The sequence below is a fragment of the Schistocerca cancellata genome, chromosome 9 (genome assembly GCF_023864275.1).
Source record: "Schistocerca cancellata isolate TAMUIC-IGC-003103 chromosome 9, iqSchCanc2.1, whole genome shotgun sequence".
Taxonomy (NCBI): domain Eukaryota; kingdom Metazoa; phylum Arthropoda; class Insecta; order Orthoptera; family Acrididae; genus Schistocerca; species Schistocerca cancellata.
The window spans coordinates 206444669-206462891 of NC_064634.1; the positions used below are offsets into that span (position 1 = coordinate 206444669).

Sequence of the window (18223 nt, forward strand, 5' to 3'; positions counted from 1 at the left end):
CGTTCGAAGTTACTGAGCTCTCCACATCGGCCCATTCAGCTGTTACTGCCCCTATACTGACAACACGATACTCCCTGCATCATTTTATGCTGGCGGGTCCGTCTCTTGTAACATCCAGTGGTCAGTTCCGTATTAATAAGGGTGTCCTGATGCATTTGGTCAGATTGTGTATCTAGTACAGTTTTACGTCTAGGGTAGGTTTTAAAGTCTGAAAGTGTAAAGATAATTTATGGTGGCCCTGTAAATATAAAAGCAGACAGTGCACGAAGGAGAGGTTGAGAGTGAAATCTTTTGGTGCTGGGCTGCTGCACTACCGTCCCCCTGAGGGCCTCGCATTGACAGCGCGCCTCGCGCCACTGTCAGCCTTTGGTCTACCGCGCTGGCCGTGGCCTTCCCGAGGAATGGAGGCCGCGCGGCGCCCGCAGCTAACTGCTGGCACACTTTCCAGCGCGTTTCACTGCCGCCCCAGCCCTCGCACAGAGCAGCAGCACTCGTTGTCTAGTGTTTGCACCGCACCCCCCACGGGGACGAGATTCGCCGCGATCAACACACGACATTAAAAGAAAAAGTTAAAAAAAACCGATCAAATATTTTGCCTAAAGGTAAGAAATAAAATAGAGAAAATTTGACACCTCATTTGAAGAACATAATTTCGAGCATCATTCAAAAGCATATCAAATGTCTCTGTAATCTATTTTGTTTCCTACGTTAGGCAAATCATTGCAGAAAACATTTGACCGAGCGAGGTAGCGCCGTGGTTAGCACACTGGACTCGCTTTCGGGAGGACGACGGTTCAATCCCGTGTCCGGCCATCCTGATTTATGTTTTCCTTAATTTCCCTAAATCGCTCCAGGCAAATGCCAGGATGGTTCCTTTGATAGGGCACAGCCGACTTCCTTACCCGTCCTTCCCTAATCCGATGACCTCGCTGTTTGGTCTCTTCCCCCAAACAACCCGACCCAAAACATTTGACTGACTTTTTTCAATATTATCCTGACCCAAAACATTTGACTGGCTCTTTTAAATATTTTTTCTAAAGATAAGTCGCCTTCATAGTGTCTTCTTTTCTCGAAATTTCCTAAAGTTAGCACTTGATGTGAAGGAAGCCAGTATAAAAATCAGATATCACACCGATGCAACTTTTTTCACAATTAATAGCTGCGACTTGAAGACGTGAACTTACTGACATCTCATTTGCTTTTCTAGCTTTTTCTGTTCTCGAAAGGCCACGAATTTAATAGATGATTCGAAGGAACCCAATTAAAAATCAACTATCACGTCACTGTAACTTTTTTATGCAAATTAGCTAGACCTTGAACATTTTAACGTATCATATACATAGCTAGCAGCAGTTATTATTAAAATATTTCATTTTCCGCTCGGATCACTAATTAAGTTTTTCTTAATTACCTCCATTACTTTCATGCAATTAAATGCCTTTTTGCAAAACTGGATCTCGCGCTGGACAATTTCATACTCCATTTCCCATTTCCCATTCTTACTTTCAATATGAAAATTCGGGCAAATTTTCATTGTGTAAGTTTTCCTCAAATCGCAAAGTTTATCTTTCCCCCCTTTCTATGATACTGCCATCAAGTTCATTTCCCTTGTATAGCCCTTGTATATTTCTTCCATCTTTCATCTTTGCCTACTTTATTTAGTACTGGCTTGCCATCTGAGTTCTTGATATTCATACAACCACATGTTTCTTCCAAAGGTCTGTCACAATTTTCCTATAAGCGGCATCTGTCTTTCCCCTGAGAGCAAAAACCATCACACAAACTCCACCATCCTTCACAGGTGGAATAAAACAATCTGGAATCTGGATTTTGTTTGTGTGTGTTTATTTCTCAGACATACACTGCAATACACATGAGATAATCGAAACTGAAGTAAAGAAATAAGAGTAGAATCTGGATTAATATCTGTAAATGAAGAAATAGAGGGGTACATAAGGAAATGGCGAACCACATCAGTAGGTGGAGGATGACGAGACTACCAAATGTCTATACAAATATAAAACAATAGGTCATAGAAGCATAGGGAGACTCAAAACCAGATGAAAGTGCTGAGACTAATGTTTACAAGAAGGTGTAACAGGCAAAGCCTAATGTGCGCAGGGGATGATGAGAACTAATAATTTATTTGTATCAGTGCTTAACACATCACTCTAGCACAACTTCCAAGAAATTGCAGTTTTGAGAAACACATCATTTGGAAAGCATTTGTCTGAAAATTTGAGAAGTACATGTGCCATGCAACTGAATTATGAGTTGTTACAGGAACAAACTCGAACAACTGTAACATTATAATTTACAAGATGTAAAATTAAACTGTACACTCACACTCATTAGTGTTTCAGCACTATGATTGTGAATACAGATCTTCAGACCATGTCTGGCTGGCCATGTACATAAGGGGAATGCTGTTTCTTTCTTAAAAAATCTAGATATGTGCTTAAAAATAGCTGCTGTTTTGTAGTGTATGACAATTAAGATAGAAGTTAAGATGTTTCAAATTTTCTGGAATATTGTCCAATGAATTGGAGAATCCTGGGGCTGTATTACACAGATCTTATTTGTGTAACTTTGATATTATTTATTAGGAGCACAGTAATTTAGACACTGGAAGCGCATTCAGGAGGCAAGGGATTCAAATCTCCACATGTCTAATCACAATTAGGTTTTCCTAAGTTTCCCTCAATCACTTAAAAAAATATGTTGGGATGGTTTATTTCAGAATGTTATTGCCAATTTGGTATACCAGTATCATCCAAACCAAACTTGTTCTACATCTCAAATGAACTTATTACTGATGATGTGTTATATCCTAATCCTCATTTCTTCCTTTTAATAATTATTGTTCATGAAACAAGAGTGTATCTGTTCTTGAACATGAAGTATCCACTCACTGAAGAAACACATCACCTTGAGTATTTGTGACTGACTGATTGTAGGTGCCGAGTGAACTCTCAGGTCCAGTTTCTTGCCCACTCTTCTGTTTCAACTCTCCAAACACACCTTGTGTATCTACTCAAAGTTGCAACCTGGTAGTGTCTTCCTCTTAGCTTCTGTCTCCAGGAGTGCTCTTTTGTCAAAGATACTTGGGTACTCTACTTCATAAAAGGAATCAGTGGCTTAACATACCTTCCAAAAATAAATATCACATATATTGCCAGTGAATATTATATATTACACTATAGACAAGGTCTTCAATCACTTTATGAAGAATGCTCTCAGTGCAAGAACACTGTTCACAAACACACGGATCTACGTTTTGAGTCCCAACTGTCACATCATTAAACTGTCACAAATGTTCATTTGATGAGTACATAAATTGAATCACTGAAATATCGTGTGTCCACTATGAAGACTGTACCAAGTGTGAACTTGATAGCCATACTTTAATTCCTGCCCCTTTAATTTGTGTTTAAATCACAATAAGTGTTACCTAAAATACTAAATAAATCTATTGAGGCTAGATTATCTTTTCTCCCCCTGATCTGATCTCGCTTACATTCTAGTAGTGTGAGGCGATTTTCTCTGACAGGATAATTGGCAGTGAAAATCTATTACACACGGTCTTACTTAGAGAGCCAGTATGAACTCCATAATGTCTGAAAGTGATACCTTGACATTATGAACCAAGAAAACATATTATGATTTGGGAAATGTAAATTTTCAGTACTGGTTTGCTGGAAACTGGCATTTTGAAAGTTTGCCTGTGCGGATAATACACGTAGATCATTACTTAAATTAAAACACTAACCTGAGTCATTTCTTGTTTTTAATATGAAAGCTTCATCCGCTGATGTCATTTAAATTTTGTTATTGTATTACATTGGTAGCATATTATAATTTCTTTTTAAAAAAAATGGTTTAAATGGCTCTGAGCACTATGGGACTTAACAGCTATGGTCATCAGTCCCCTAGAACTTAGAACTACTTAAACCTGACTAACCTAAGGACAGCACACAACACCCAGCCATCACGAGGCAGAGAAAATCCCTGACCCCGCCGGGAATCGAACCCGGGAACCCGAGCGTGGAAAGCGAGAACGCTACCGCACGACCACGAGATGCGGGCAATTTCTTTTTAATACAGAATTATGTTAACCCACGAGTGATATGTTCATTGGTGCAATGCTGGTAAAGAAACTCACTGACATGCTTATTTTTCTTCTAGGGGTTCTATGCATCATCAACCTCAGCATGGGTAAGCCAGACATGACACAGCATGCAGGTGTGGCTGTATATAATTTTATGCTATGCATGCTGCATGTTTGGTGTTTGGCTGTATAGTAGAATTTTCTCTTTCATCCTTTCGTATAGAAAAACAGTAGTGAGAATTGTCATAAGGTATAGCAATGGCAAATTTGAAATGAGATTGTATAATTAGAGCTATAGTACATGGCTTTGTGAATAGTACATCATTACTGCTCTCTCTTAGTCCCATGGCACCATTATGTTGTTCCACTAACCTAAGGTAAAAATGAGTGGTTAGTTCCTCTGCATGCTATAAATAGAACCTAATGGGCACCCAGTCAGGTCCTATGGGCATTACTCTGTTGAGTGACTTATCTGTTTTCCAGTTCTACATTCAGCTATTCCTGTATCTGCCATTTGTGCATCACTGCAATCATTGAGTATACAAAAAGAAAAATGTGAAGAAATTTTTGCATAAAAGAGTAGAAACATAAAATTAATATCAAATAGTTCCTTTTTTGCATGAAACTGTGGAGAACTCACAAAATATAGTATCACTCAGTTAATATAATTTCCTGTGCATTGCAGTCTTGTTGCTTATTTTAACAACAAGAAAGACATTCCAGAACAGATCTTTGCTGAACTAGCACTTCATTTTTGTTAGTATTCAATGCAAAAACTTTAGAAAATGTAATAGAATGAGAGGCCGTGGTTTACTTATGTAGCTCATAATATCTCAGACATAGTAGAAATTTCTTTTTATTACCTCGTGCATGTCAAAATTTATTTAAAAGTGGTTTAAGGCAATTACTGGCTTCTGAGTTAATTTAATCCATCATAATAATTGCTAAACATAATTTGCATCAACACTGTTACATACTAACAGTTGAAATAAATGTGCTGCTTTTGTTGAATTCACTGCATAGAACAGAAGAAAGGCAGCTACCAATAGATTGTCAAAATAGGCACAATCACACAATGCCTCTGGAAGCACGGGTGATAAGTGACATCTGATCACGAAATGCCTTTTGCGGAAATCTGATATTCCATGTCTTTGTTCATTTTTGTTTTTATGTATCTTGTTTTGGCAGTTGATTATCAGATGCTTTCTTTTTCATTTTGATGTTGTCAATGTTCTTCATTAATTGCATGCATATGGCACTGGAAAATAGATGAAAGTTCATAACAGCCATTAACCAGGATAATAAATTACAGTGATTGAGTGGCAGATGAAGGTTAAATGTTTCATTGACCAATACATTTCATTCAACAGGAGAATTATCCTGTTATAGCCACGTAAAAAAGAGATTATTTAAGTTTACAAATTTATTAGAACTCATTTCTTCCTTCTTTTTGTAATATGACAGCCGTATGTTGTTTATTGACAGCTTTTTTTTTACATAAGTTTTGGCGTAACATGCAGTTTGATATATCTTCCAGAATTTCCATCAGTTTCTCAGTACAGATTCCCAAAGACAACAGCACATTATTACAGTCTGCTTGCCACATTTTATACACCATTCAAGTCATTGACATGAAATTTCATAGGGTTCATGAGATTTTTTTACACTTTCACATTGAGATTGCTGTAGCAATGAATACCATTAAGGAAAGAACATATTGATAAGTGAGTTTAATGTTTCTAAGGCATTAGATACATCTTCTGCAAAATGTACAGTTACCTGTTTTCATAAATTTCTTACACTTGACTTTTCCTGAATAAATAAATTTTCTTTAGCTGCATTTCCTGCAAATAAGAATTCCATCACCTAAAATGGTTTTAATGGCTGCAAAATAAGCAAGCACCCTGGTCTTAAAGCCAGCACACTTAGCAATACTTTTAAGTACAAAATATGTTGAGCTGATCTTCTTCTTTAACTGATCTTTGTGTTCACTCCATTATCCAGCTGGAGCCCAAGGAATTTTACTTATACTATATTTTGTAATGCATGACCATTAGCGTCTGTTAGTGTTAACAGCGGGTAATTCTTGCTTGTTTGAAATTACATAAGTTGAATCTGCGTAGGTTAGATTTAAACTCTTTGCTGTGTGCCACTTGTAGGCCTGAGGGGCAGGATGTTAATGCCTAGTCTACTGCTGTTAGTCACATATGTGTGGCTGTCCTTGATGTGGGTCACTCCTGCAGTAGCCTCCTCCCACCACTGTTCTTCCCTCCCCTCCCTTCCTCTCCTCCCTGCCACACCAGCTGTGTCCTCAGCTTCTACACTCAGTTAGTGGCTGCTCACAGGCGAGCCAGTGCAGCTTCTGAGGCAGCAGCAAGATGTTCAAGAAGGTGTGTAGTCACTGTTTGACAGGTGGCCCTTTTGTCACTTATCTTTGCAAGTGATTAGATTGTGGAGAGACCAACACCCAGTGACTCCCTTTTTGAGGAAACAGGAGTTAGCTGAAGCAGTACTGGCTTCACTGTATTTTGTTTACAAAATTCCAACAAACTTCTGATCTTCTGTGTACAGCAACAACATGAATGTGTGTACCTCCTGGTGTGTTAGCAGTGTTGCATTTTGGTGTCTATTATTTGTATAGGGTGTTAAAAGAGATGATAGTATGCATAAGTGTCTTACAGAACTTGATTTCTAGAGTGTTGCCATTTGATCTCACTGTGAAATAACGTTTGTTGATTTGTTTAGTTTGGCACATGTAATATCATTGACACTTACATAAATCTCATTGCTGCTCTACACAAATGACATCATCTATGCAGTACCTACCCACACAACTGTCATCAAATGGGTTTTGAGATCTATTGTTAGTGCATGTCAGGAATATTAGATATGATTATTTTCTAGCTGGACTGACACATAACATTTTTGGTCACAATTATTTGTGGAAGAGTTCATAAATTTAATAAACTACAGTAATGTGATAACAACAGACAAAAATGTGCTATCAATGTCTCTAAGCAACAAAAGAAAAAGTAGAAGTACTTAAGTTTGAAGTTATAGATCCAGTTAATGCTTTGTATCAGTTTATTTTTATGTCTTTAACCTTTAGTATGGGGAATTGTAAGGCAGCTCTGTCATAAGAACGGTTATAACAGTGAGTACTTAGACCAGACAATTGCTCATAGAAGAAACAGAAAGAAGGTTAGGGTCTTATGTTACAATCCTTACAGATGGACCACAGCTTGGAGTGGAGAAAGACATCAGCTGTGTCCTATTTTTCATAAAATCATAGGAAATCTAAAACTGAGTAGCTGAACATGATCTTGAGCTGTCATCCTCCCAAATGCAACTGCATAAGGCTATTACATGTTTGTTTCTTGTTTTTATCCACACTGATGCCTGTGGAATTTTCACAACTTTACTTCAACAAAGTCTATAAGTAATTTGCAGAGAGTTCTACCAACAGTTGATCTGATTAAAAGCCATAGTTCCACAATTATTCTTGTTCAAAATATCTTTGTGTTATGTTATTCTACTTTAATCCAAAATGGATACTCTGTTTTTGTGATCAAATAAACTGCATACCCTGTATAAAAAATAAACATATTGCTTCCTGATGCATGAAATTTGTAGACATAGTTTACATGCTATTTTATTCACTTCTTAACTTTTGTGGTAGAAACACATTTTGAAAATCTGATTAGCCAAAGTTTTGCATAGTACTAAATAAAAAGTGTTATGTAGTAACTTAAAAAATAAGGTATCATAGAAAATTAATTAAATCTCCGCACAGTATTATTACTCTTTTCCATGTGTTCTCTGTACTTATCTGATCTTGTCTATGAGTGTAGCAGTAAGATATAACAGCAGGAAAGTGCTTATAATAATTCTCTTTATTTGCATGTACACAGGCTTTGCAAGTGGCCACAAATGTCACAGAGCAAAAACATCATGTGTCAAGGGACAAGCGCGGTCAGATCCTTGGCAACCTAAGAGGCTTCCGAGGATGCACTGTGTGGTTCACAGGTTGGTACTCATTTGAGTTGTATATGAAACAAATAAACATTACCACTTTTATAAGTTTTTGTTCCTTGTATTTTGGCTCAAAGTTTTGCTGCAGTTTACATGGTTGTGTAGAATGCTGCATGTGTGTCTAAGTACAAGCAAAAATAATAATGTAAAATATGTCAGTCTTGATATGGAAAACACTGACAAGAATAGGGGACAGGATGATAGGACATCTGTTAAAACATTGGAGAATAGCCTCCTTGGTGCTAGAGAGAGTTGTAGAAGATAAAAGTTGTAGAGGAGGACAGAAATTGGAATACGTCAGCAAATAATTGAGGATGTAGGTTACAACTGCTACTCCAAGATGGAAAATGTTTGCACAGGAGAGCAATTTGTGGTGGGCCACACCAAACCAGTCTGTAGACTGTTGACAAAAAAAGGTCTCGATTGCAGTTGTTTCAAACAAACCAACTGAAATGTCATTCACTCATGGCGCTTACCTATTATTTCTTATTTTACAGCTTACTTTTAGATTTTCAGTGGTTGTATTCCTATGAAGCAGGTTTTTGAATGGATGAATTGGTGAATGATTTTCTTGATTTCATTTGTCATTTCCTATCGTGTCTTCATAGCTGTAATTCCAGAAATATCTCATTTCTTCTGATCTTCAGACAGTTTCTTCTCTTCCTGCATAAATCTTTAAGACATGAAGCACTCAAAACATGTCATCCGTCTTGCAATAGTCACATTCTCTGGACAATGCCTTGTGCTAATTTTTTGTTCATTTTCAGTTTTGCTTTTGTTAACCACTTAACATCTTCTCCTGACTGGAATTCAGAGATTCAAAATATGATGTATGCATGTTTCCATCATGTGTCGATGCACAGTTCTTCACAATCTTTGTTAAAGTTTTCCCATTGTTCCTCAAGAAACATGCAGTATCTGTAATAGAAAAAAATACTTATCCTTTAATTGAATGTTAATGGGAAGCAAAAGACGAATATATGTCTGCCTGTGTCTGTATATGTGCGGATGGATATGTGTGTGTGTGTGCGTGTGTTTACCTGTCCTTTTTTCCCCCTAAGGTAAGTCTTTCCGCTCCTGGAATTGGAATGACTCCTTACCCTCTCCCTTAAAACCCATATCCTTTCGTCTTTCCCTCTCCTTCCCTCTTTCCTGATGAAGCAACCGTGGGTTGTGAAAGCTTGAAATTTGTGTGTGTGTTTTTCATCTCTATCAACATACCAATGCTTTTGTTTCCCTGCCCCCACCTCTACCACATATTATGCAATTAGCTTCCCACTCTTATTAACTCTTGCACAGTGTTTTGTCAGTAATCTCTGTCTTGCCTATTACCCTACCTTCATCCTTTAAGCTGTCTGGTTTTCAAACCTCACCCAGTGCAGATCACAACAGTCAACCTTTCCTTAATGTCTTCCTTAACTTCTATGTGTTTTCTCTTGCTGCTGCTTGATGAGTAGATTTTTTTATCTATCCAAGTATATTGTATTCTCTGAATTGTTTAGCTGTTGTGCACTGATTTATGGGCTGACAAAAATACATTGTAAACTACTTTTGAATTCAAAGCTAGTAGATTTGTGAATGTCATACAGGTTAGGTCCCTAAATCTTCTGAAATATTTAGCCACTGATTTTATTACTGCTTTTATTCTGTTTCTATTCATGATCTAGGTAAATCACTATTTCTAATTATTCTGATTCTTTGTTAATTAATACAATTCAAATGAGGATATGTGCGACATTAAAATTTTCTGTAACTGTTTTACATTTCTTTGAATAAACTAGTATGTTCACAACTGCCCAATGAAACTTGATGAACAAAAGATTAATGAGTACAGTAGAAATTGTTACTTCCAGATAATCCAAATTGTTTGATTTGCAAGATCTTTTACTTCACCTGTTCTCACAAGAAATACTCAGAAAGCTGTCAGGTGGTGGACTCGAGCGAACTTTTCATGAATAATACAATAGTTAGCCTGCTGAACAGGCAAACAACTGTAAAACCACTTATAAAATTTATTAATCAGATATTGATCCACATCATCCCCATTAAATGAAACAGTGCAGTATTGTTACACAGAAAAATTAATTGGGATATAATCTTGCTATATTTCCAGATATCATTTCACCTTACTTCTACATGGAAGATGAAAGGAGTACTAATGCTGCACTTTTTACATATTATTCTCACTTACCCTTGATTAATAGTTGTAGGTGTTTACAAAGACTGCAGCATAAATCAATGTCTCTGATCATTGAGCAGTAGTGTCTAGTTTGTATGCCAGTCAAAACATATTTATTGAAATTCCATTATCATATTACAGCCTTTTTCCTTCAAAAATCTGCCAAGCATAAGAAACAAAAGTTGAGACTTATAAATATACTTAGAAACCATCCAAAAGCTGTAGATTTGCTTTGTGTAGCTAAGCATTGATTCAGGTATGATGATGAAATTGGCTATTTTTCCCTTCCAGGCTACCTCTGTACTAATCATTTCTGTAGAAGTGACAAAAAGGGGGGGGGGGACTGTCTGATTCTTGCCAGAGACAATGTAGACTGTAATCCAGCACTCAAAACCACACAACTGAACTACAAAAACATTTGAACATGTAGTAGTAGACATTAAATTCATTAAGCTTTTAGTTATATGATTCTATTGATCACCTGATAGTAGCTTACCAGTATTCATTTCAAAACTAGACACGTGATCCAAGTGTACAGCTCAAAGTACTCTAATATTTTGCTATATGGTGACATTAACATACTTGATTGAAGAGAGTCTGCAGCTTGGCAAAAACTAGTGTATGTGTTAAAATGCTATAACATGGAAAATATGAACCACAGACCTGGAAGAATAAAACCTGCTAGTTCCTCTACTATTGACAGTTTTCTTAATACCAACAACTCATTGTCATGTACATTAAACATTATTTTAATGGTACTTTTGATAGTAACTATTTGATATTGAATATAGCCATGCCAAACACATATAAGCAGAGACATACCAGCATTTATAGAAACAAGTATCTGTGGGAAATAAGAATATTGTAGGAACTCCACACTTACACATTTGCTTCACAATGCTGACTGGATGGATGTTCACAATGCCTGTCATGTTGACATTAAAATAAGTAAACTGATGGGTACTCCGCAGTACTGTTATGATGTAGCATCTCCTTTCAGATTTACATCTATACAGCACCAATGCAGAAATAATTAAATTTAGAAATACAAATATCTCACAAAAATAAGTAAAAAATAGTTTCTTGTATACAACAGAACTCCATATAGTGATTATTTCATGACTATTTCAGACTGTATAAAAAATTCTCAAGTTATTCACAAAGCCAAGAGACTACAACCTGCAAATTATAGTCAACACTAGGAATAAACCTAAAGCCATGTGGGAAGCAATAAAAGAACAGTTGGTAAGAAAAGCAAGGGTCAGACAATAATATACATTAAGAATGAGGATAGGGTTGTCTCTGACCACAGAGAAATACGTGAAGTAATCAATAACCACTTCATAAACATTTGCAACAAGCTTTGTTCTCTTATTAGTTCCTGTGCCCTCTCTACATCTTCATCCATTTCTGCTTCCATACTCTGCAAACCACTGTGAAGTGCATGGCAGAGGGTTTCTCCCATTGTACCAGTTATTAGGGTTTCATCCCATTCCATTTATGTGTAGAGCTGGGGGATGAATAATTGTTTGAATACCTCTGTGTACACTGTAATTATTCTTTTCTTGTCCTCAAAATCTGTATGTGGGCAATATGTAGGGGGTTATAGTAAATCCCTAGAGTCGCCATTTAAAACCAGTTCTCAAAACTTTAGTCAATAGACTTTCTCAGCGTACAGTAGATTAAGTCTATCTTCAAAAGTCTGCTAGTTCAGTTTCTTCAGCACCACTGTAACCCTCTCCCATGGGTCAAACAAACCTTTGGCAATTCGTGTTGCCCTTTCCTGCATATATTCAATATGCACAGTTAGTCATATTTGGTAGGGGTCCTATGCCCTTGGGCAATATTTTAGAATTCATTCAATTTCATATCCTTACAGAGTCTTACACGCAGATATGTGTACGAGTTGGCCAAGTCCAACTTGACTGACTAATATTATACTCATAGGACACTATGTTTTTTCATTTTGTGAAATGCACAATATTGCATATCTGAACATTTAAGGGAAGTTGCCAATCTTTGCACCACTTTGAAATCTTATCAAGATCTAACTGAATATTTATGCAGCTTCCTTCAGACAGTACTTCATAACAGATAACTGCATCACCTGCATAAGATCAAAGTTTTGACAACAAGCACAGGTGAGTCAAATGTGTTTTGGAAATCAATAAATATTGCATCTACCTGATTGCTTTGATCCAAAACTTTCAGTGTGTCATGTCAGAAAAGTGCGAGTTGGGTTTCATGTGATCAATGTTTACAGAATCCATGCTGATTGGCATGGAGGAGGTCATTCTGTTCAAGATACCTCATTATGTTTGAGTTCATAATACATTCTAAGACTCTGCAACAAATTGATGTGAGAGATATTGGATGGTAGTTTTGTGGATAACTCCTACTACCCTTCTTGTAGACTGCTATTACATATGATTTCTTCCAACCACTGGTCGTATTTTGTTGTTTGAGGGATCTATGATAGATTGTAGTTAGGAGAGGGGCTAACTCGGCCACAAATTCTATATAGAATTGGATAGGGATTTCATTGGGCCCTACACTTTTCTTCAGTTTTAATTACTTCAGCTGTTTCTGAACATCACTGACACTAAAATTTCACTCGTCTTTTTAGTGCTACAAGGTCTAAATTGGGGCAACTCTCCTTGGTTTTCCTTCATAAAAGAACATTTGAAAATGGAGTTAAGCATTTCACCTCAATTTTATCTCCTGTCTCATTCACTAGGGCTGGACACTCACTTTGGTGCCACTAACAGCCTGACCATCGACCAGTTTTCTTTGGGCTTTGTGAAAGATCATTTCGCAATATTCTGCTGAGGTAGTCATTGCTCCCTTGACAGCCAAACACGTTTCATTCAGCATCTCTCTATCTATAGCCCTATGCTTTGTTTTACACCTATTACGCAGTACTCCCTGTTTCTTTAGAAGTTTCTTTACAGTGACTGTAGACCATGGGCGGTTGTTCCCATTATAAACTGTTCTACTGGGTACATATCTATCCAGTGCATGATTAAAGATTCTTTTAAACTTGAGCCATAGTTCTTCTATATGCTCCTGCCCTGTTCAAGTTTCAAGTTCCTCATCGAGATATGACATTATCGATTTTCTGTCTGGTTTACTGAACATATATATCCTTCTGAATGTTTTAGTCATCCTTTGTTCTTTGGTAATCATTGTTGTCATGATCACTGATACCATTTTTGACGTGGACATCCCAAAGACATCAGGTATGTTTGTTGCCATTAGATACAAGATATTTCCACCATGAGCAAGGTTCCAAACTATTTGTTCTTGGTAGTTTCCAGAGAAGGCATTTAGCAATGTTTCAGCATGTCTTACGTGTTCCCCAAAATTTTCCAGAACATTGTGTCTTGATCCAGGCACACCAATTAAAATCCCCCATATTATAAAACAAAATCTACACTCAATTGGTTTTGATGGCATGTCCAATATCTTCTCAAAGATTAGATTAGATGTACTTTCATTCCAATTATTCCACAGTGATGTGGAACATATCAGAAAACAAGCATATACAATAAATATTTACAAAATGAGAACAGATATGCTGAGTGTACTGGCTAGGTGGTAGTCTAATGAGCTGGCTTCAAGTTTTAATCATAAAATGTGCTCCGTTAGTATTTTAATCATTTGCCAAAATAATTCCATACAAATTAATGACTTCTTCATTTTCACATGTTTTCAACTCCATCATATCATATTTGTAACAGCCAAGATTTCTGTAGGAGATGTATTTAGCAGTAATAGAAGCAGGCTATTGCTCACCTCTAAAATGAACTTCATAATTGAAAAACAGCCACTCCAAATAGCTCAATTTAAAAATATGGCTGTGTTATCTTCATACTGTTATTGTTGTAATTTAATCTTGAACATGAATGATATTCTGACTTTAATACAGGTACATGTCTTCAATAACCCTGTTACTAATGTTGAATTTTTCCTAGTTTTAGTCTGCTGTCACACTAATATAAATTTCTTTCCCATAGGACTGTCTGGAGCAGGAAAAACATCTATTGCATTTGAACTGGAAGCATACCTCATCTCACGAGGTATACCTTCATATGGTCTTGATGGAGACAATGTGAGAACAGGCCTCAATAAAGATCTAGGCTTCAGCAAGGAAGATCGTGAAGAGAACATTCGTAGGGTGGCTGAAGTGGCGAAGTTGTTCGCTGACAGTGGAGTTGTTGCACTATGCAGTTTTGTTTCTCCATTTTCTGCTGTAAGTTTATAACTTAATGTCTTTTTAAAACAAAAGTTTTTATAAAAATGAAATATGTTATTAAAATACAATACTATTTCCATTGTTGTAAGACAATTCTGTGGTGACAAAGGTACAATGAAGACATCAAAAACTTCTTTTTATGTGTGAAGTTCTGAAATGCATTATTTTTTATTAATTTTTGTGTTCATAGCCCAGGTCTGGTGTATTCAGTTTGAAATTGACATGACTTTTTCACATGGAAATTTCAAAAAATATATTAGCATCTCTTTTACCATACATTACAGGACAGAGAAATGGCACGTAAAATCCACAAGGAAAGTGATTTGCCATTTTTTGAAGTCTTTGTTGACACACCGCTGAATGTATGTGAACAACGTGATGTTAAGGGTTTATACAAGAAAGCTAGACAGGGAAGCATTAAAGGTAATACATGACATTACGTGTTTACTTTAACTTTCCAGCTTCAATTTTTTTTCTGTCTGCATGTGTCGCAATATTATTCTCCATTGTTTGATGTATTTAAATGTAAGCTATATCATTCTAAAATGAAGAAAGTTATAAGACAGCAGAAGAATGCTTCTTTATTTTCACCAAAACTAAAACAGCTTAAAGAGAATGAAAATAAACATATTTTGAAATTGAAGTTTTTGTCTTATTAAATTGTTGGAAAATAATAAGAGATAGATGAAAGATTTACAATTGGAAGATAAAAAGTTAAACTCTGGATAAGGGAAGGCAAAACATCGAGGGTACGACTTGGGAATAACATGATATTGCATAGTTTACTTTCAATTTTCAGATTACTAATATTGAATTGTGAATAATGAATACCATATGTCAGAGATGATATCAAAAAATCAGAAAAAAATCACAGAATATTGATGAAAAGAGACCATAAGAGAAAAATGTGTAAACAAGAAAAAAATAAAACTAAAGAGAAGAAGAATATGAAAGATATAGTTGATAATTGTGACTGAGTTTTGTATATCCACTAACATAATTTTGAGAGTATTTGACACCAGAATTGATCACCGTCCCATTTTTGGAGGGGAAACACACTGTCTCCCTTAATTAGGAAGGATTAGAATGTCTTTACCCAACTGGATGCTACGAAAGAGCAGAAAAACTAGAGATATATAGGAGCACATATATAACTATGGGAAGACTGTATTCTGACAGGCAGACATCTTTCTATCTTTTGAAGAGCTGATTGTTATGTTCCTTGTTTAGATATGTATTTCATCTAGATATTACCAATGGCTTTCTGTTTCATGACTCATAATTTGTGTGGGAATGGCTCATTCAGTTCCGAAACACATAATTTTTATATTCATTTCAGACTGTTAGGATGACTGACAGAGAAAATTACAATAAATATAACTCTAGTGTAAAGGCAAGTGCAAAAATTATGAATAAATATGCAAAAATGCATTAGCACAAAGAAAAAAGGTATGAGACAGAGTAGGCAAAATTCTTGATAGCAATAAATGAGTAAAAGGAAAGTGAGTTTTAAAGTTTAAGATATAAAGTACTTTCAACAATACAAATTTAAAGAATCAGCCAAAAGTGAACTGCATCAATTAATATTCCCAGAGAATATTCCAGATAACCTAACCAGTTACAGACATTTTATATGTATTTCAGTTAACTGCAATGTGTTGACATTTAAAGATTAACTATTTGATACAGAGTGTGGGACTGAGACTATGTATTTCCTAAGATGTTTGTCTGTTGCAGGTTTCACTGGAGTTGATCAGGCATATGAAAAACCTGAAAATCCTGACTTGGTAGTGAAGACAGTTAACTCGAGTGTTGAAGAAAGTACAATGCAAGTTGTAGAATTTTTGCAGGAGCATGTAAGTTAAACATAGTAGTACACTAAGTTGTTTGTTAAATGTGTACATAATGGCATAATGACATAATGTGTTAACATTTAAGGGTATAATTCCACCAACATTAAAAGCGAGTGATGAGGTCCATGAGCTGTTTGTACCTGAGAATAGGCTAGCAGCAGCAAAAGAGGAAGCAGAGCATTTGCCTGCTTTGGAAATCACAACACTAGATCTTCAGTGGCTGCAGGTTCTATCTGAAGGATGGGCTTCACCCCTTGAAGGCTTCATGCGCGAAGACCAATTTTTGCAGGTAAAGTAGACATTTGAAAGTGTCTGAAAAAAATTAATTTTTATTTTGTATATGTCTCTTCTTAATATTTTTAAATCTAGTGACTGCATGAAGATTGCCCCTAATCAGTTATTAATGTTACGATCTTGTAAATGGAACTATGTTCTATTAGACATAGGGAAATCACTGAAAAAGGGTGTCTATTAAGAAGTTGACAGAAATTATGTCCGTGAACAAACATTAACAGAAAATTAAGTAGTTGAATCAGAGCTATATTTATCTATGAAAAACTTTGGTATAAACAGGACCATTCAATGATCAGGCAGGAAAATCACAGCATAATGAGATCAGAGGAAACCCAATAATTACTATCAGTATTGTACTAGATTAACAAATAACAGAAAACATTTTTAAAGAACTTGTTGACCATAAACAACAAGTGGAAATACCAAAGAGACTGGCATTCATGGAGAAGCTCCTCTGAGCTAAGGGAACCAATAGGAGTCATCAGGTAGGTTGCTAGAAAAAATTTAGCACCTCTTCAGTGTGGAAGTCTTTCAGTTATTTTTGCACCTGGGTCTTAAATGAGTGGACCATGCACTCTGTTTCCCTGTTAGGTTATGACTGAATTGGAGGAAACGAACATGGTGAATGCCTGACTGCACACAGAACTCACAAAATGCCTGAGACAGGAACTTGTGTCCATTGCCAGAAACAAGGGTAACTGCAAGACTTTCCACAGAAAAAAATTTTGAGACAGCTGGAATAGCCAAGGAGCTCTGGACCATGTGTGGAAAATTCAAAAACACATCAATGAAAATTAGCCAGAACACATTCAGAAATGGACCCAAGAAATCAACATGAGTGCATTTCCTGGGCTTTATTGCTGGATGTCATGGCTCCTAGGTCATCGTTCTGTGCCCCTCACGTAACAGCTGTAAAACCTCCAGCAGCAAACTCCCAGCCTTGACCACCCAGGGAGATGCATCATTCGTGGAGATGAAGGGGACCCCATTGAAGACTGAGAGGTGATGCTGCAAGACAAAGTAGTTAGAAATTGGACTGGAAGAGTGGCTGGAGGACAAGAAAACCAACTCTGTTGGATGAGGCGGACTACCTGCCTGAAAACAGGCTTGGCTGATTTTGCCTTGGCAACTCAGGCACTAGTAATCAGAAAACCATCTACTGCTTGGCAGTAGATCTCCTACCAAACAAACTTGGGGTCCAGGCCAACGGGCTGGTGGAATAAGGCTTATGCATTGGTGGGGCACACCATGGGGCAGATGTAAATGTCATATTTGTATTTGGAGGGTAACAAGGCCAACTGCAACAACTTGTGGGCTACCTTATCAGGGACCCATGCAGATGGACTAAATAACAAAATCCATAATTAGTTGGAATTTGGTGCCATACAAGAAACCATGAAATTAGGGACTGCATACACTACAGCCAAAGCCTCTTTCTCAGTCTAAGAGTACTGTACCTCTACTGGAATGAGAGTTTTGGATGAAAACACAAGTAGTTGCCG

At 36.6% G+C, this 18223-nt stretch overlaps 1 protein-coding gene across 8 annotated transcripts in view; it reads left to right on the top strand.

The window, feature by feature from the left end:
- The window catches only part of LOC126101564 (bifunctional 3'-phosphoadenosine 5'-phosphosulfate synthase), a 375366-nt gene that overhangs the window by 305736 nt on the left and 51407 nt on the right, over positions 1-18223 (top strand). For 3 of the 8 annotated variants that reach the window (XM_049912203.1, XM_049912206.1, XM_049912205.1), the window contains 6 exons: positions 4186-4215; positions 8020-8134; positions 14336-14571; positions 14859-14997; positions 16312-16430; positions 16513-16716. In XM_049912203.1, coding sequence (XP_049768160.1) covers positions 4186-4215; positions 8020-8134; positions 14336-14571; positions 14859-14997; positions 16312-16430; positions 16513-16716 — 843 coding nt within the window. Of the gene's footprint in view, positions 1-4185; positions 4216-6348; positions 6499-6574; positions 6693-8019; positions 8135-14335; positions 14572-14858; positions 14998-16311; positions 16431-16512; positions 16717-18223 lie in introns of those variants that run through there. The other 5 variants (XM_049912204.1, XM_049912208.1, XM_049912207.1 and 2 more) reach the window with 3 other exon arrangements.